This window comes from Lepidochelys kempii, chromosome 16 (genome assembly GCF_965140265.1).
Source record: "Lepidochelys kempii isolate rLepKem1 chromosome 16, rLepKem1.hap2, whole genome shotgun sequence".
Lineage (NCBI taxonomy): Eukaryota > Metazoa > Chordata > Testudines > Cheloniidae > Lepidochelys > Lepidochelys kempii.
The window spans coordinates 17,994,623-18,009,498 of NC_133271.1; the positions used below are offsets into that span (position 1 = coordinate 17,994,623).

The 14,876-nt window shown below is 52.3% G+C and overlaps 1 protein-coding gene across 1 annotated transcript in view; it reads left to right on the forward strand.

The window, feature by feature from the left end:
- Positions 1–14,876, forward strand: part of HMCN2 (hemicentin 2) — a 121,969-nt gene that overhangs the window by 11,174 nt on the left and 95,919 nt on the right. Inside the window, exons 4-10 of the mRNA XM_073314813.1 lie at positions 3,678–3,748; positions 6,145–6,303; positions 6,690–6,812; positions 11,191–11,362; positions 12,635–12,741; positions 13,579–13,699; positions 14,254–14,517. Of these exons, the coding sequence (XP_073170914.1) occupies positions 3,678–3,748; positions 6,145–6,303; positions 6,690–6,812; positions 11,191–11,362; positions 12,635–12,741; positions 13,579–13,699; positions 14,254–14,517 (1,017 nt within the window). The remainder of the gene's footprint in view (positions 1–3,677; positions 3,749–6,144; positions 6,304–6,689; positions 6,813–11,190; positions 11,363–12,634; positions 12,742–13,578; positions 13,700–14,253; positions 14,518–14,876) is intronic.

Here is a 14,876-nt window from a genome sequence, read left to right on the forward strand (position 1 = left end):
TGATTCTCCTCACCTTACCATCCCATTTAGATTGCTTTAGCCTCAGGTCCTTGCTTAGTTCACAGCCATGCAGCTTGGACTGCAATTTCCTCCAGTCCCGTACCTGGAGCAGGGTTGGGCCAGCTCTGTCCTTGGAAGGAAGACCTCAGAGAGGCTGGGTGCTGCAGGGCAGGAGGGGGGTATTGGTGACGCAGTCAATGATGTGTCTGCACTGCCAAAAGTGTGTCCTTAGCTCGTCCGCTAACGCAGGTTAAAATAGCAGTGAAGACAAGGCTACTTGGCTTTTATCTTGGGCCAGCAGCTTGAATTCGACTCCAGGCTTCCTTGTAGGCTTCTCCAGCCAGCACAGAATCAGCGAGATGATAAGGGCCCTATAGTACTGCAAGTGGTGTATACTGGCTGTGATGTGAACCTTGATCCTTGTGGGCATTAATGAGGACAGGTCACTTTTCACAAGGATTAATTATGGTGTTAATTCTGAGGACCCTGGCCATATTCTAATTTGGTTAATTATATCCTGCTTCCCTAAAAATCCTCTTTTGCATTTTCTGCTGGATGATACATTTCACATCATGTCCCAAACTACTGTTGCTATGCGCGGTTACAGTTACTGTGATCCACCCCAGAGTTGGCTGCATTTTAGTGGATGGGTGAAGAGAGGCCTTATAGCTGTATAGTTTGTAGAGCAGCTTGAGGTCTTTCTATCTGAAGAACACTATTGGGATAGAAGTCGTAATTGTTTATTTGAACTCTGATAATAAACAAGGAAGCAGTGCTCTAAGTTAAATAAAGATGAAAGTTTCTCCTCTTACTGGTCCTTGCTTTTATACACATCCATGAGGTGCTAATCATTCATACCAAATAAGAACAAGCTCTCTGCCAAAAATTCATACAGAAAATAGCAATTCTGAAGAAAGGAACATTTGAATTAAAAATACTGAAGACAGCAGGAGAAGCTGTCAGAAGCACTAAATGGATTTTTAGAATGAACCGGCATCTATCTGTTGTGTACATTCCTTAAAATAGAAACAGGGCCCCTCTTTACATCCACTTGGTCTGTGGGGGTGCATCTGTCTTTTGTAACAGAGAGAACAGGTGGCTTGTCCATTAAATCCAGGCAGCTCGTGTTTCTGCACTGGTTACCATTGGAGACGGCGCCCCAAGGAACTCTAGGCCAGGTGATTTAAGTGGACTCCATTTAATATGGTCCTGTGTATGGAATGTCTCATGGTACCGGACGTGACTCTTCCTTGTGGAATGGTCCCAGGTAAATTAATTGACTCTGTGGCTCAGCCAGATGGGGATACTTGGGCACTGAGCAAGTTCCTGTTCCTCCATTCTCTGTCCCGTGCTGCTCCACACTGGGAAGTTTCATACCCACAGCGTCTGCTCTGCACGTGCTGTGCATTGTTGCTATCACACCATAGCCAAGGTCCTGCCCTCACAGTAATAATTACCCAACAGGGCTCCGTCTTGTCATCTAGGGCAGACTAAGTTGCGTGTTAGCTATGTCCTGGAGCCAGGCTATAGTCCAAGGCTGTAGCCCAGTCTGGTAACCTAGTTTCCGTGATGATCAGCCTTGTCTATGTTGCAAGGCCAAACATCTTTTAAAAGCATGGAGGGATTCTGGGGCTGCACCTGTGTCCTCTGGTATGGTAGTGGTTACAGTGTAGACCAGACCTAGAGCTGCCCTCCTTGGGCTTTGTAAGGGTGATTACCTCTCATTACCATCACAAAGGGCACCTGTAAAGCAGAGGGTCTCTGTCAATCCACGAAAGAGCTGAAATGGCTTGGGAGGCGTGGGAGGGTGGGGCATGGTGGACGGGGCTGGGGGAAGTCCTCAGCTCCTGTGGTACCTCTGTCCTGCTATAGCTATTTGTTTGCATGGAAACAGATGGGGTTACCCCTTGCCAGGACTCGTCTGGCTGCAAGGTCCCTCGTCAGGCCAGGCGTCTGGTTTGCTGTAACTGGAGCACCCTGGCCGGGTAAATTGGCTGTCTCTCCCGTTAAGCTGAAGGAAAAGCCTTCCAGTCTCTGTGGAAGTCAGTCAGAGCACTGACATTATTTCAGAGGCCTCTGAGCCTGTCTCATATCCAGAGAGAACCGGTCTAGGGAAGGGGTGCCTTTGGTCAGCTCGTTGGTGCCGAGCCAGAGTTCGATGTGCTGATGACTCTTTGCATCTAAACGTGGCATCATTCATCTGAGGATCTCTTCTATTAAAACTCATGGCCCTCTTATGAGGCAGGTAGGTTCTCTTAACCCCCAGAGAGCAGTGGGGAAACTGAGGCACAGTAGACCTGTGGAAGTGCATTGTGTTAACTAACTTGTTTTAGCTAACTTGATGCAAAACATGATTTTTCCTTTAACGAGGACAAGGGCAGTCATGGTTTAATAACGTGTGAGGAGCTGGTCGTGGTTAACTCTAGGGCAGAGTTGAGTTTAGTGCCACATTAGTTAAAATGTGTCAGCATGATGCGTTTTCTCATTGTAGACAAGGCTGCAGTGACATGCCCAGGGACACAGCCAGGAAGTAGAACCCGGGAGCTTGGGCATCCACCTGCCCTGCTCTAGCCACTAGCAGAATAGTAGGCTTTAGAGGTATCCCCCATCGCACCCAAAGCTGCAAGGCCCGGAGTGGAGGAGTGTAAAGGCAGTGTAAAGGCATCGCACACATGGGGAGATGCCTGCTGCATCAATGAGGGTATGTCTACACTGCAGTTAAAAACCCATGGCTGGGCCTGTGCCCGCTGACTCAGGCTGCGGGGCTGTTTAATTGCAACGAAGACATCTGGTCTCGGGCTGGAGCCCGGGCTATAGGACCCTGTGAAGTGGGAGAGTCCCAGAGCTGCATGGGCCAGCTGCGGGTGTCTCCCTGCAGTGTAGACATACCCTAAGTGTGATGGAATCTGTTCTTGTGGCGTGAGCCAGCAGCTCCTGACTTCTAACCCTCTGTCAACAAAGGGTCTGTCTCCGCTGCCGTCGCGGGGTGTGCTCCGCCCGAGCCGGCTTTAACTTCCTTAGCTCTGGTACCAGAGCAGCGAAGCTGCAGACTGGCCTTCAGCGCTGGCTTGGTGCCTGAGTGCCTGGCTTGGTCCCCTTTGCAAGACCAAGCCGCATGGGGGCGTAACACAGTCCTGCTTCAATGTGGATGAGACCTAAATAGCCTGTAATTTAGAAAGTGTCCTACTACAGGGCTGCTCTTTTGGGACTCCGGAGTGGAGATTACCTCTCAATCCCACCTGGGATGGTGGCCACCGTGGAAAAGCACAGACTGGCCGAGCCATCATCCACCAGCCCAGTAAAGGAGACCCAGCGTTCGTCCAATGGCAAGGGAGTATTCTTTGAAAGAAAGCTACAGTTGCTGATGCAGGTTTCTGAAGACAGGCAGGAACTAACAGACGCCTTTTGGTATTTGTGGTGGTGTTGTAGCCATGCTGGGCCTAGGATACTAGAGAGACAAGGTGGGTGAAGAGCTCTGTGTAGCTTGGAAGTTTGTCTCTTTTACCAGCAGAGGTTGGTTCAGTAAAAGATATTACCTCGCCCACCTTGTCTCTTTCATAGGCCTAGTGAGGCTGATATAGGGAAACTTAATATGAGGGATAGAGAGAGGGAAAATTGCAGACTTGTGCCCAGAGAGGAGAAAGCACTGATATCTGCTGTCTTGATATCTTTGGCAGAGGTTGGACCAGCGACCCTCACAGCAGATCCCAAGGAATTCCAGAGAGAGCTCAGAGGTCTCTACGTTCAGGTACAGTTGACTGCCTCATCTTAATATCTGTACATTGTTGGCTAGTGGCCTATGGCAACTGGTATTTGAAACCCGAGTGTGGCCAGTTCGGGAACCCAGCTTGTTTGGTTGGAATGTAACCCTTAGCGGGTGGCAAAGAAACCCCAGATGCCAAGGATGTAACTCCTAAGCCAAGCGGCCATGGAGCCACCTTGCCTCCCTTTGTAAGAGAGGCACTGTGTTCCTGTGAGACAGCTGGCATTTTAAAGCATCAGGTTTTTGTGTTATCGCAAAGCTACAAGTGTAGTGCACTCTCTCTCGGAACCAACCTTTAATTAAGGGAGGTATTCACAACCAAAGTGCAAGCAGAGGAAAGAATTCGGCTTTGTCATTACCTTTAAAAATAACTAGGAGCATCCTCCAGCAGCGCTACCTGGATCCTCCCTGCCACGTGCGGACTGGGTGCAGCAAGGAATTCTGGTGACACTTGTCACTCTTAAGGGAGATACATTTCTACGCCCAGGGCAGGGAAAGAGAGGGGCTAATGCTGGTGCTGCTGGGGACAAGTTCAACTCCCAGCACAGATGTGGAGCAGCCTCAGGGTGTGCCCAGCTGCCCCTCATTGGAGAATAGCTGAGGTGTGGGAATGTCCTGGCGATGCCCCCTGACGTGCCCCCAACGCGCATGCTGTGCCTTAGGCTCCTGAGGGGTAGGGGAGAGCACAGAGCAGCTCTGCACTGGTCAGGAGAGACCCTTGGGGAGCGGAGGGGGGGCCTGGTGTGGTCAGTGCCCCAGCAAGATGTCGGAGGGGCTCTGTTGCTGCAGGTACCATATTTGGATGAGATTTAGATCTGAGGCCTTGCCCTCCCCTGGTTATTCTAGATCCTGGCTGGGAGCTCTTTGCGTGAGCAGGGGTCCTGCCTAGGGTCCAGCATGGGGAGCTATTGGAGTTGTTCCAGACATGATTTTTCTCCCTCCCACATAAAGTTTAGCTGAAAACAATTTTTGTTTGTTTGTTTTTTCATTAAATATTTTCCCCAGATATGTTCAGGTTTTTACTGCAAACCCCCAAACTAAAAAACGTTCAGGTTTAGATTGAAAAACCAAAACCAATAAATATCTGAGGGGCATCCGTGTTAGTCTGTATTCACAAAAGCAAGGAGGAGTCTGGTGGCACCTTAGAGACTAACAGATTTATTTGGGCATAAGCTTTCGTGGGTAAAAACCCCACTTCTTCAGATGCAATGAACTGAACATTTCTGTCAGAAACGGAAAGATATACAGCCACTGCGTTCCACTGCAGAGAGAGCTGCATTTTGGCGACAGAGGAAGTGACTCGTGCGTAGATATTCATAACCTTGAATGATGCATTTATCTCTGTGCTCTGAGAGCAGGACGTGTACATGTATCGCTGTAAAGAGCTTTAGGGTCCTTCAAGGTGCAAAGTGCTATACAAGATATTCTGTATTATTATTGTGTAAGTAATAACCGGCTGCCTGGCATGGCTTGGTTATAGCTGAGCGATCTGTTGAACTCCCCTCTCTATGGTCTACGTCAGCTGGAGGCCCCTAAATGAGCGTCTCTTCCCAGGCCCGTAAGAAAGCTGGCAATTAGATTCTGTTTTCCTCTGTGTGGGAGGTGAAACTGTTACACTGGAGGGAAGGCTGGGAAGCCCTGGGATGATGGGAGGTTGGATGACTGTTGCTGAGCTGCCTTGGAGGCCACCAGGAGCTGGCATCTCTAGTCACCATGTGTTTGCACTGCGCATGCTTTGCATGAAGGGTCCCTTTGTGAATGATTCATCGGGGTTGCAAGTAGGTTACAGGCAGGAGTAGTGTGTGTTATCCGAGGTCACCAGCACATCAATCAAAGGTGTTAAAGAGGGTTACCAGCAACCTGTTGGTCTCTGTGACGGTCTATAATTAACTGTTGATTACAACATCGAAGGATCGTTTATTAACCCTTTATAAGTGACTCAGAAGTGGAATTTTGGCGTCTGAAAAAGGCACGAGTCTGCTGGGATTCCCTAGCGTTTCTGAAGCGCAGGGTGGGACACTGAGTGCGGCTCCTGCCTTTAGCTTCATTCCAGCAGCCTGTGACGTGGCACCTGTGCAGCCAGGTGACGCTGCTGTTTGCACCTCTGGTGCCTACCTGTGTCCAGGCACTGCCAGGGCAAACGGCAACTGTGCCTGTCCGCACTAGGGGCTTTCCGGGCTCAGGATATGTGCCCAGGGCAGAGCAGGCATTGCTCACTGAACTCTTGGAAGGTGAGGCAGTGATCGTGATGGGGCACGTGGTCTCAGCAAGTTTTCCCCTCCCTAATGGAAATGGCGTCCCACCCCAGGTTGCTGCCTGCAGCCCTCACTTTGGGCTCCGTTAGGATTACTCGGGTTTCCTAATGGGCTCTTTGGCTGCAGGGCGGAGGGGATTGCCCGGAGATGAGCGTCGGAGCCATCCAGCTGGCCGTGGAGGTCTCGCACCCGGGATCGTTCATCTATGTGTTCTCGGACGCTCGGGCCAAAGACTACAAGCGCAAGCAGGAGTTGCTGCAGCTCCTGCAGCACAAACAGTCCCAGGTGAGAGTCCGGCTACTGGCTTGCAGCTGCGTTCCCAGGAGATGTCCCTTCGCTGTGACCCAGGAGCCGCTGAACATCCGCTCCCTGAGCCCACAAGGTGGCGAAGAGCCGTGCAAAGGAAGCCTTTTGCAAAGCACAACAGTACCCAACTGTACTGGTCCTATAAAACCTATAAACAATGCCATGTATTCTTTGCCTCCGCCTGCTGGTACGTTTTCTGTTGGCTAGCTCTTGACATATATATATATAGACCCGGAGCATGCTCGTAACTGTTTCTTCACCTTGGAGTTGGCACATGCCAACCTGCTGCCAGTGGGGGAGGGGTGAGGATGGCTGGTTGGAGTCTCTTCTGACTTGGTTTGCTGTCGTGCGTTTCTCTGTGGCAGGTTGTGTTCGTGCTAACAGGGGACTGCGGGGACAGAAGCCACCCTGGGTATCGAGTGTACGAAGAAATTGCGGCTACCAGCTCTGGGCAGATATTCCATCTGGATAAACAACAGGTGAAGGAGGTGAGTGGAAAAGACCTGAATTTTGTTACTTGTGAGCATCTGTGCTCTCAAATGAACTCGCGCAGAGAAACGATAAAAAACAAAAACGCCCTGTCACCTGTGGGTGAACACTTTTCGCAGAATGATCACTCCCTATCTGACCTCTCAGTCCTCATCCGCAAAGGAAACCTGCCCAATGCCTTTGAAAGATGAGCCTGGGAGTTTAATACTAGATAGATATTAAAAATCATGGGCTGTACAGAGACACGTGATTTATGGCTCATTATAACAATCTAGAACCCAGCCCCCAGTCTTTACACCCCTCCCCGCCCCGATTACTGGAGGGGTATTAATGGCCCACTTCACCTTGCATGGTCCCTTGAAATATGTGTTAACTTATGCTAAACAATCTGTTCCACCCTGTATTTAGCTGTGACACTCCGAGCACCTTTCCCAGGTTGGAAGAAGAGCTCTGTGTAGCTTAAAAGCTTGTTTGTCTCAGCAATAGAAGCTGGTCCAATAAAAGCTAGTACCTCCCACACCTTGTCTCTCTAGTATCCTGGGACCAGCGCGGCTACAATGACCCTGCCTGCGAGAATGGAAGACTTGGATGGTTTTCACAGTCTCCTTTATGTTTTGGGTGGCTGGGATGGCGTGATAAGATCATGATGATCAGAGGCCTCTCTCCTTCACTGGCTTGATGCTGTCGATCCCCTTTAGTTCAGGTGGCCTCATCAAGTTAGCAATGCAAGGCTCTTTTGTCTTTTTGTCTTTTGTCGTCACATTAGTGGCTTAGATTGACGTGCCACGGATTGTTATCCCTTAGGGACTTCCTGGAGGTTTGGGCATTCAGGAGCAAAGCCTCAGTGCCCATCTAATCCCCTGTCCCCGCTCCGGGGGACTGAAGAAGATGGTTGTCTCAGGGCTAACGCAGGAGCCTGGGAGTCTGTAGACCTGGGGTCTGTTTCTGGTTGCCTCGCAGGATAGCTGCGTGATCCTGGGTTAAGTGCTTCCACTTCTTTGGGCCTCCATTTCCCCGTCTGTAGCATGGAGACAATACTACCCCTGGGGTGTGGAGGAGTAAGGCCAAAACCTTAAAACCAGGACCGCGGTGGGAGCTGTTGGGGGCTCCACACCTTTGAAAATCAGACAGGTCCCTAACTATGGAGCCTGACTTTAGACTCCTGCCTTTAGACTCCTGCCTTTGACGGTCTTGACCCGGCCGGTCTGTGAAGCGCTTGGAGAGCAGGAGCCCAGCGTCTGTCTAACTATTAACAGCAACAGGTTTGGAGCGGTGAGGTCTCCTTCTGCCTCCCTTCCGCCCCCCTTCCTGGCGGCTGGCTCTTGCACAGTATTCCCGTGGGCAAGGGGCGGGCTAATCACTCATCTGCTCCGAGCGGCTGAGTGGGAGCCATCTGGCAATAACAATCACGCCAGAATCTTTAATTCCTCTAACATCAGCAAGTGTGCGTGTTTGCTTTGTAACTGGAAAGGATCAGCCCTTGCTGCTGTCTCCTTTTCCCTGCACCCTGCCTCCCTCCCTGCTCCAGCACCTGGAAAACAGCATGTTCGGGATAAACAGTTAAGGCTGGATCCTCAGATGCCGTGTCAATCACTGGAGCCCTGTCAGGTTGAGGATTTGGCCCTTAATTCTGTGCAAAGACTGGTTTCCTTGTTCCCATTCTCTGGACCCAGCTGCAGGGACTGATGGGACCAGTAAATGCCATTGTATCTTGCGTTTGTGTATGAGGTGTGACGTGCTATCTATGGTACTCAGGCGGGTCCCTGTTACCAAAGTAATGGTACCCCAGTCCCTGAGCATCCCGCAGCCTGTATTGTATTTATCATCACCACCCCCTGTGAGGTAGGGCAGGACTATTGGCCCCATTGCACAGGTGGCAAAGCGCAGCACAGAGACAAGTCGCTTGCCCAAGGTCACACTCAAACCTGTGACAGAGCGTGGAGTTGAATCCAGGTCTCCTGAGTGCCAGCAGCTGGGACTGCAATCACCCGAAGTCCTGCACCGTCCTTCTGGCTAGGAGCAGGCTGGGGTCAGCACTGGTAGCCAGTCAGGAGTTTCCTGTTGCCAGCTGAGCTCTGCTCTGGAGATCGAGGGGCTCCCTTAGACTGGTTCTTCCCTTGGGCAAGGGGAGGAACCGGAGCTGGATTTCTGTGTCCATATAGAATCATAGAATCATAGAATATCAGGGTTGGAAGGGACCTCAGGAGGTCATCTAGTCCAACCCCCTGCTCAAAGCAGGACCAATCCCCAATTAAATCATCCCAACCAGGGCTTTGTCAAGCCTGACCTTAAAAACTTCTAAGGAAGGAGATTCTACCACCTCCCTAGGTAACGCATTCCAGTGTTTCACCACCCTCCTAGTGAAAAAGTTTTTCCTAATATCCAACCTAAACCTCCCCCACTGCAACTTGAGACCATTACTCCTTGTCCTGTCCTCTTCCACCACTGAGAATAGTCTAGAACCATCCTCTCTGAAACCACCTCTCAGGTAGTTGAAAGCAGCTATCAAATCCCCCCTCATTCTTCTCTTCTGCAGACTAAACAATCCCAGTTCCCTCAGCTTCTCCTCATAAGTCATGTGTTCCAGACCCCTAATCATTTTTGTTGCCCTTCGCTGGACTCTCTCCAATTTATCCACATCCTTCTTGTAGTGTGGGGCCCAAAACTGGATACAGTACTCCAGATGAGGCCTCACCAATGTCAAATAGAGGGGGACGATCACGTCCCTCAATCTGCTCGCTATGCCCCTACTTATACATCCCAAAATGCCGTTGGCCTTCTTGGCAACAAGAGCACACTGCTGACTCATATCCAGCTTCTCGTCCACTGTCACCCCTAGGTCCTTTTCCACAGAACTGCTGCCTAGCCATTCGGTCCCTAGTCTGTAGCTGTGCATTGGGTTCTTCCATCCTAAGTGCAGGACCCTGCACTTATCCTTATTGAACCTCATCAGATTTCTTTTGGCCCAATCCTCCAATTTGTCTAGGTCCCTCTGTATCCTATCCCTGCCCTCCAGCGTATCTACCACTCCTCCCAGTTTAGTACCATCCGCAAATTTGCTGAGAGTGCAATCCACACCATCCTCCAGATCATTTATGAAGATATTGAACAAAACCGGCCCCAGGACCGACCCCTGGGGCACTCCACTTGATACCGGCTGCCAACTAGACATGGAGCCATTGATCACTACCCATTGAGCCCGACAATCTAGCCAACTTTCTACCCACCTTATAGTGCATTCATCCAGCCCATACTTCTCTAACTTGCTGACAAGAATACTGTGGGAGACCGTGTCAAAAGCTTTGCTAAAGTCAAGAAACAATACATCCACTGCTTTCCCTTCATCCACAGAACCAGTAATCTCATCATGGAAGGCGATTAGATTAGTCAGGCATGACCTTCCCTTGGTGAATCTATGCTGACTGTTCCTGATCACTTTCCTCTCATGTAAGTGCTTCAGGATTGATTCTTTGAGGACCTGCTCCATGATTTTTCCGGGGACTGAGGTGATATCTAACCTCCCCCCGGTCCTATCACTTCTCTGGGCTCAGGGCCCACAGGGAGCAGGGGCTGGGCTCCGGCACTGGATCCCCTGCAGGACTTTCCCAAGCAGGTTGTTTTTCTTTTTTTACAGGAACAAAGAAAACGGTGCTAGGCATGAAACTGAAGGGGAAAGGGAGGGTCAGGTGTGAGCAAGGGCGGGAGGAGCAAAGAACATGCTAAGGAGCCTGGCTCTGTCCTGTGCTGCCTGCTCTGGCTGTCCCATCTCCCGTGCACACCACCCCCCTGCTCAGCCCCACCCTGCAGCGTCCCAGGAGCTCCCCACGTTGCATATACTGGGCTGTCCAAATGCATTTGTCTCGGCCCTTGGGCATGGTGCAGGTTCTGATACAGGTCTGTGCCCTTCCTAGCCTGCTTTCCTCCCCGTGGGAGAGCGCACGATGTGCACCTCATGGCACCAGGATGGCTGGGGAGGGGTGCAGTGCCCATTAAAGACTTTCCCATGGGGCTGGAGGAGCCAGGCTTTGCCCTCCAGTTGAGTTGTTGCTCAAGATCTTGATGGTGAATCTCGAGAAGGCTCGGTCCCTCCTGCTCATGTGACTGAACTAATGTCTGTATACATACAGTGTGTATCCCCCCCGCCTAGTTTGTGCCTGGACTCTTACCACCTCTGCACCTTCGGGGGAGAGGTAACCAGGGGCAACAGCCCTGACAGCAGGCCCCCTCCCAATATCTCAATGTTTGTGCATCCCGGCACACCAGAGAGCATCCCGGGTTTACGGTGGGGTGGCCTGTGATAGGAGGGGACCGCGTTTCGCATTTGAGGCGCCTTCCAGTCCTATGTCCCTGCTCCATGTCACCCTCTCTGCCCCGTAGGTGCTGAAATGGGTAGAAGAGGCTATCCAGGCCTCCAAAGTCCACCTGCTGTCCACAGACCACGAGCAGGGGGGAGAGCACACCTGGCTGGTTCCCTTTGACCCCAGCCTGAAGGAAGTCACCATCTCCGTGAGCGGCCCCGCTCCAGAGATCGAAGTCAGGGATCCGGCAGGTATGTCCCAGGGCATTATCAGCAAGCGGGTCCCAACCTCGGGCAGGGGGAGGACAGTTTCGGCTATGGGGAGAGCCTAGTGAGCAGCCTATGCCAGCTGCGGGTCCACTGGCCCAAGCAGCAGAGAGCTGGGATTTAGAGCTAAAAAGGTCCTGAGTTCAGTCCCTTTTGGGGACCCGACCAGGGGCTCGTTTGATGAGCGAATGGGAGACTGAAGCCAGGAAATAACCAAGCTGAGCTGCACTGAGGGAGACAAGCCACAGGGCAAAAATCTGTTCAGCAAAAAGTAATGAGCTGCAAAGACCTCGTTAAGCTCCCAAGTGTGTCCCTTCCCCTTTGCCATGTTAAATTCATACTTTAATTTTGTAAGTCCTGCTTTTCCCCTATCCCTTCTGGGCTTTTCTTCTCAGCTGTCAGTTGACAACTGCTGATTGACGATAACTGCTCCTCAGCCACTGAAATTACCCCACGTGGCTGGCTTTCCCCAAGCATTGCCAACGCATGGTGTGAGCAAACGACCTGCAGAGAGTGCTGAGGACACGAGGGAGACCAGGAGGATGAGGGTTAAAGAGAAGTGATATGGGGGCTCGGAGCTGGGAAGGGAGCGGTGCAGATAGATAGGCAGCATGGGTGAACGAGAGACCCTCCCAGCTGCCTGGGTCCCGTGGAAGGGACCGAGAGGCCGTGAATACTGAGGGTTTAGAATGAGCAGAGGGAAATGTGGGTAGGTGGGTGTGTGGTCATACACGGGAGGAGGAAGGGCAGCGGGCTGGGAGGGTGTCTCTCCTTAGAGAAAAGAGTGAGGGAAAGATGAGCAACCTCCAGCAAAAATGGAAAAGGAGCGGCTAGCTAGCGTGGCAGGGCTTGGGTTGGAGAGAGCTGGGATCCCAGGCTGCTTTCTCCAGGGGCACAGGGTCTGTGGAGGGAGCCGTAATGTCGGAAGTGGCGCTAAAACCTGGTGGGCGGAGAAAGCTCTGTGGGCCTGTCAGGTGTGGGAATACAATGCTGAGCCCGTTGCTAGCCACTCGGGGCTACGGGCAGAAGGCGGCCCTGGAGGCTGTGATGCAAACAGACTCCTGCCGAGAACAGGCAACTCGGAGACTGGGCTTCTGCCTTCCTCTGTCCTGGGTAGACCGTAATGGGCAGATGCGTCGGGCATGGCTTGTTGGAAAGCCACCAACTATTGGATGTAGCGGGGGTGGGCCGTCCCTCCTAGGACAGGTGAGCGGGAAGCAGGAGGTGCTAACCCAAGGATTCCGCTTGCCGGTGCAGGGAAGATCCTTCAGAAAGGCCGGGGCCTGGAGGAACACCTCAACATCCCGAACTCCGCCAGGGTGCTGACTGTCAAGCCTCACCGGCCAGGCGTGTGGTCAGTCAAGGTAGGATGGAAGCGAAAGGAATTGCTGGGCCAGGGGCCTATCTAGGCCAGATCCTAGAGCAGGCAAACCCCTTTGCCTGAGAGGTTCTCCATGTGCCAAGAGACGTGGAGAAATGTATAGAATGCAACTTTGATGTCTTGTCCCCAGCTTGCTCCCCAGGGTCTATCCCCTCTCTAGGGTGGAGACGCTGCAGCTGCCTCGTTAACTGGTTCCAGCCTGGGCACCCTTCCCTGTAGCACCCAAGTGTTGCCTCCCTAGTCCCCTGTCCCCTCTGGGAGCTGGGTCCCTTGTGATAACTTCGGCCCTGATGCAGGAAGGGAGGCTGACCCAGGGGCTGGGTTTTCCCCTTTCACCACCAGCTCCACTCTGGAAGGCAATGGGCTGGCCACCGGGAATACTTCGTGGGGTTCTAAGGAAAGCCAAGTGCCCTGAATAAATAGGGGCATGGGACTTCTCAGGAAGGTGTCAATTGGTTAAGGGCACTTTGAAGTCAACTCTAAAAGTCCGAGGGCCAGCTTCTCTACTGGTGTCGGGGTGGAACTCCATTGAAGTAATGGAAATGCTCCCATTTGCAACAGAGAATTTGGCCTCACTGAACATAAAGATTCCCCCCAGGGTTCCACTCGTTCTGTCACTCCGATCCCATTGTGGCTCTCCAGGGCTGCAGAAGGAAGTGTGTGCCTGCCCAGAATGCAGGCTACTAAAAAGGTCTGTCTGCGGCTTACTGCAGCCTCTCCCTTCTCCCCTACCCCCTGATCCTGCATGGTGGGCAGCTTCAGGAGTCAGAGCTACCCCCTTTCTACACTTGATGATGTGACGTCTGTTTGCTGCTTTCAGATCCAGAGCAGCGGCCGCCACTCAGTGAGAATCACGGGCGTCAGCGCCATCCGTTTCCGAGCCAGCTTTTCCCACCAACCTACGTTCGACCTAAACCACCCCAGAGAGCGGCCTGTGCATGGTACCTCCTGCTCTTCCCATGGCGCGCGTGCATGTGTGTGGAGGGGGCAGGGGGGTCCGTAAGACGCGGCGTGCTAGAGAGCGAATGGAGCCGAAGATAAGTGGGCTCCCGCTGTTTTGCTGGGCTCTGGGGCAAGCTGCTCTGTTCCATGTTTGCTGAAGCTTCGAGTGGCCTTCGGAGCAGCTCTGAGTGGAGCGTGTTGCAGCAATCCAGCCTGGAGCCAGCAGGCGCTATTGTTTATACAGCGGCAGTGCCTAGGGGTCCCAACCATAGAGCAGGGCCTCATTGTGTTAGGCGCTGTACAAATGTAGAACAAAAGCAGTCCCTGCCCCAAGGAGCCTGCAGTCGAAGTATAAAATGAGACAGCAGGTGGCTGCAGACAGGCAGGGGAGCCCAAGGTAACGATGAGATGAGCATGGAAAGCAGTGATCCCAGCCGCCGAATAATAGGGGTGATGTTTGCAGCAGAGAGGAAAGGTCACAGTGCTTTACAATGACTGTCCTGGATGCAGTCCCATTCCTTGCTCTCCCCGCTGCCTTCCCCTGTCTCTGCAGGGCTTCCTGTCTCTGTGCTGATTAACTGCACTGGCTTGGAGCCTCCAGGGCACCTGAAGGGCGTGGAGCTGTATGACAGCTCTGGCCGGCCCCTCGTCTCCCTGCCGACGCGGCCTTTCTCCAATGACTCCTCCGGCCAGCTCTGGGTGGGACCCCAATTCCAGGCACCCATGGGAAGCTTCTTGCTGCAAGTGACAGGAGAAGACCCAGATGGACACCCATTGCAGCGTGTATCGGGAGTCGCCTACACCAGTGTGGTCCCAGGTGAGCAGCTCTGGTTTGTACGGTCCTAGCGGGAAGAGGTTCGGAGCTGCTGGCTTGATGCCTTTCTGTAGCTCGTAGAGTAGCATCGGAATAGGCCAACCAGCTTTTATTCCTCTTACAAGCAGGTACCTGAAATCACCCAGGAAAGGGCTGGAGATAGGTGTAATGTCCCAGGTTCTGAACGGACATTTCTCTAATACTCCCTCCATGGTAGAACCCCACCTACCTTGCGGGGTTCATCTGTCCAACTTCCTTTCAGGAGCACAAAACGTAGCCCTCTTCTGGGAGAAGGGTCTGTAGCTGCCTGCTCTGTTTTGAGGAGGCATAGCCAGTTACACATTTAGTATAAATGTGCAGAC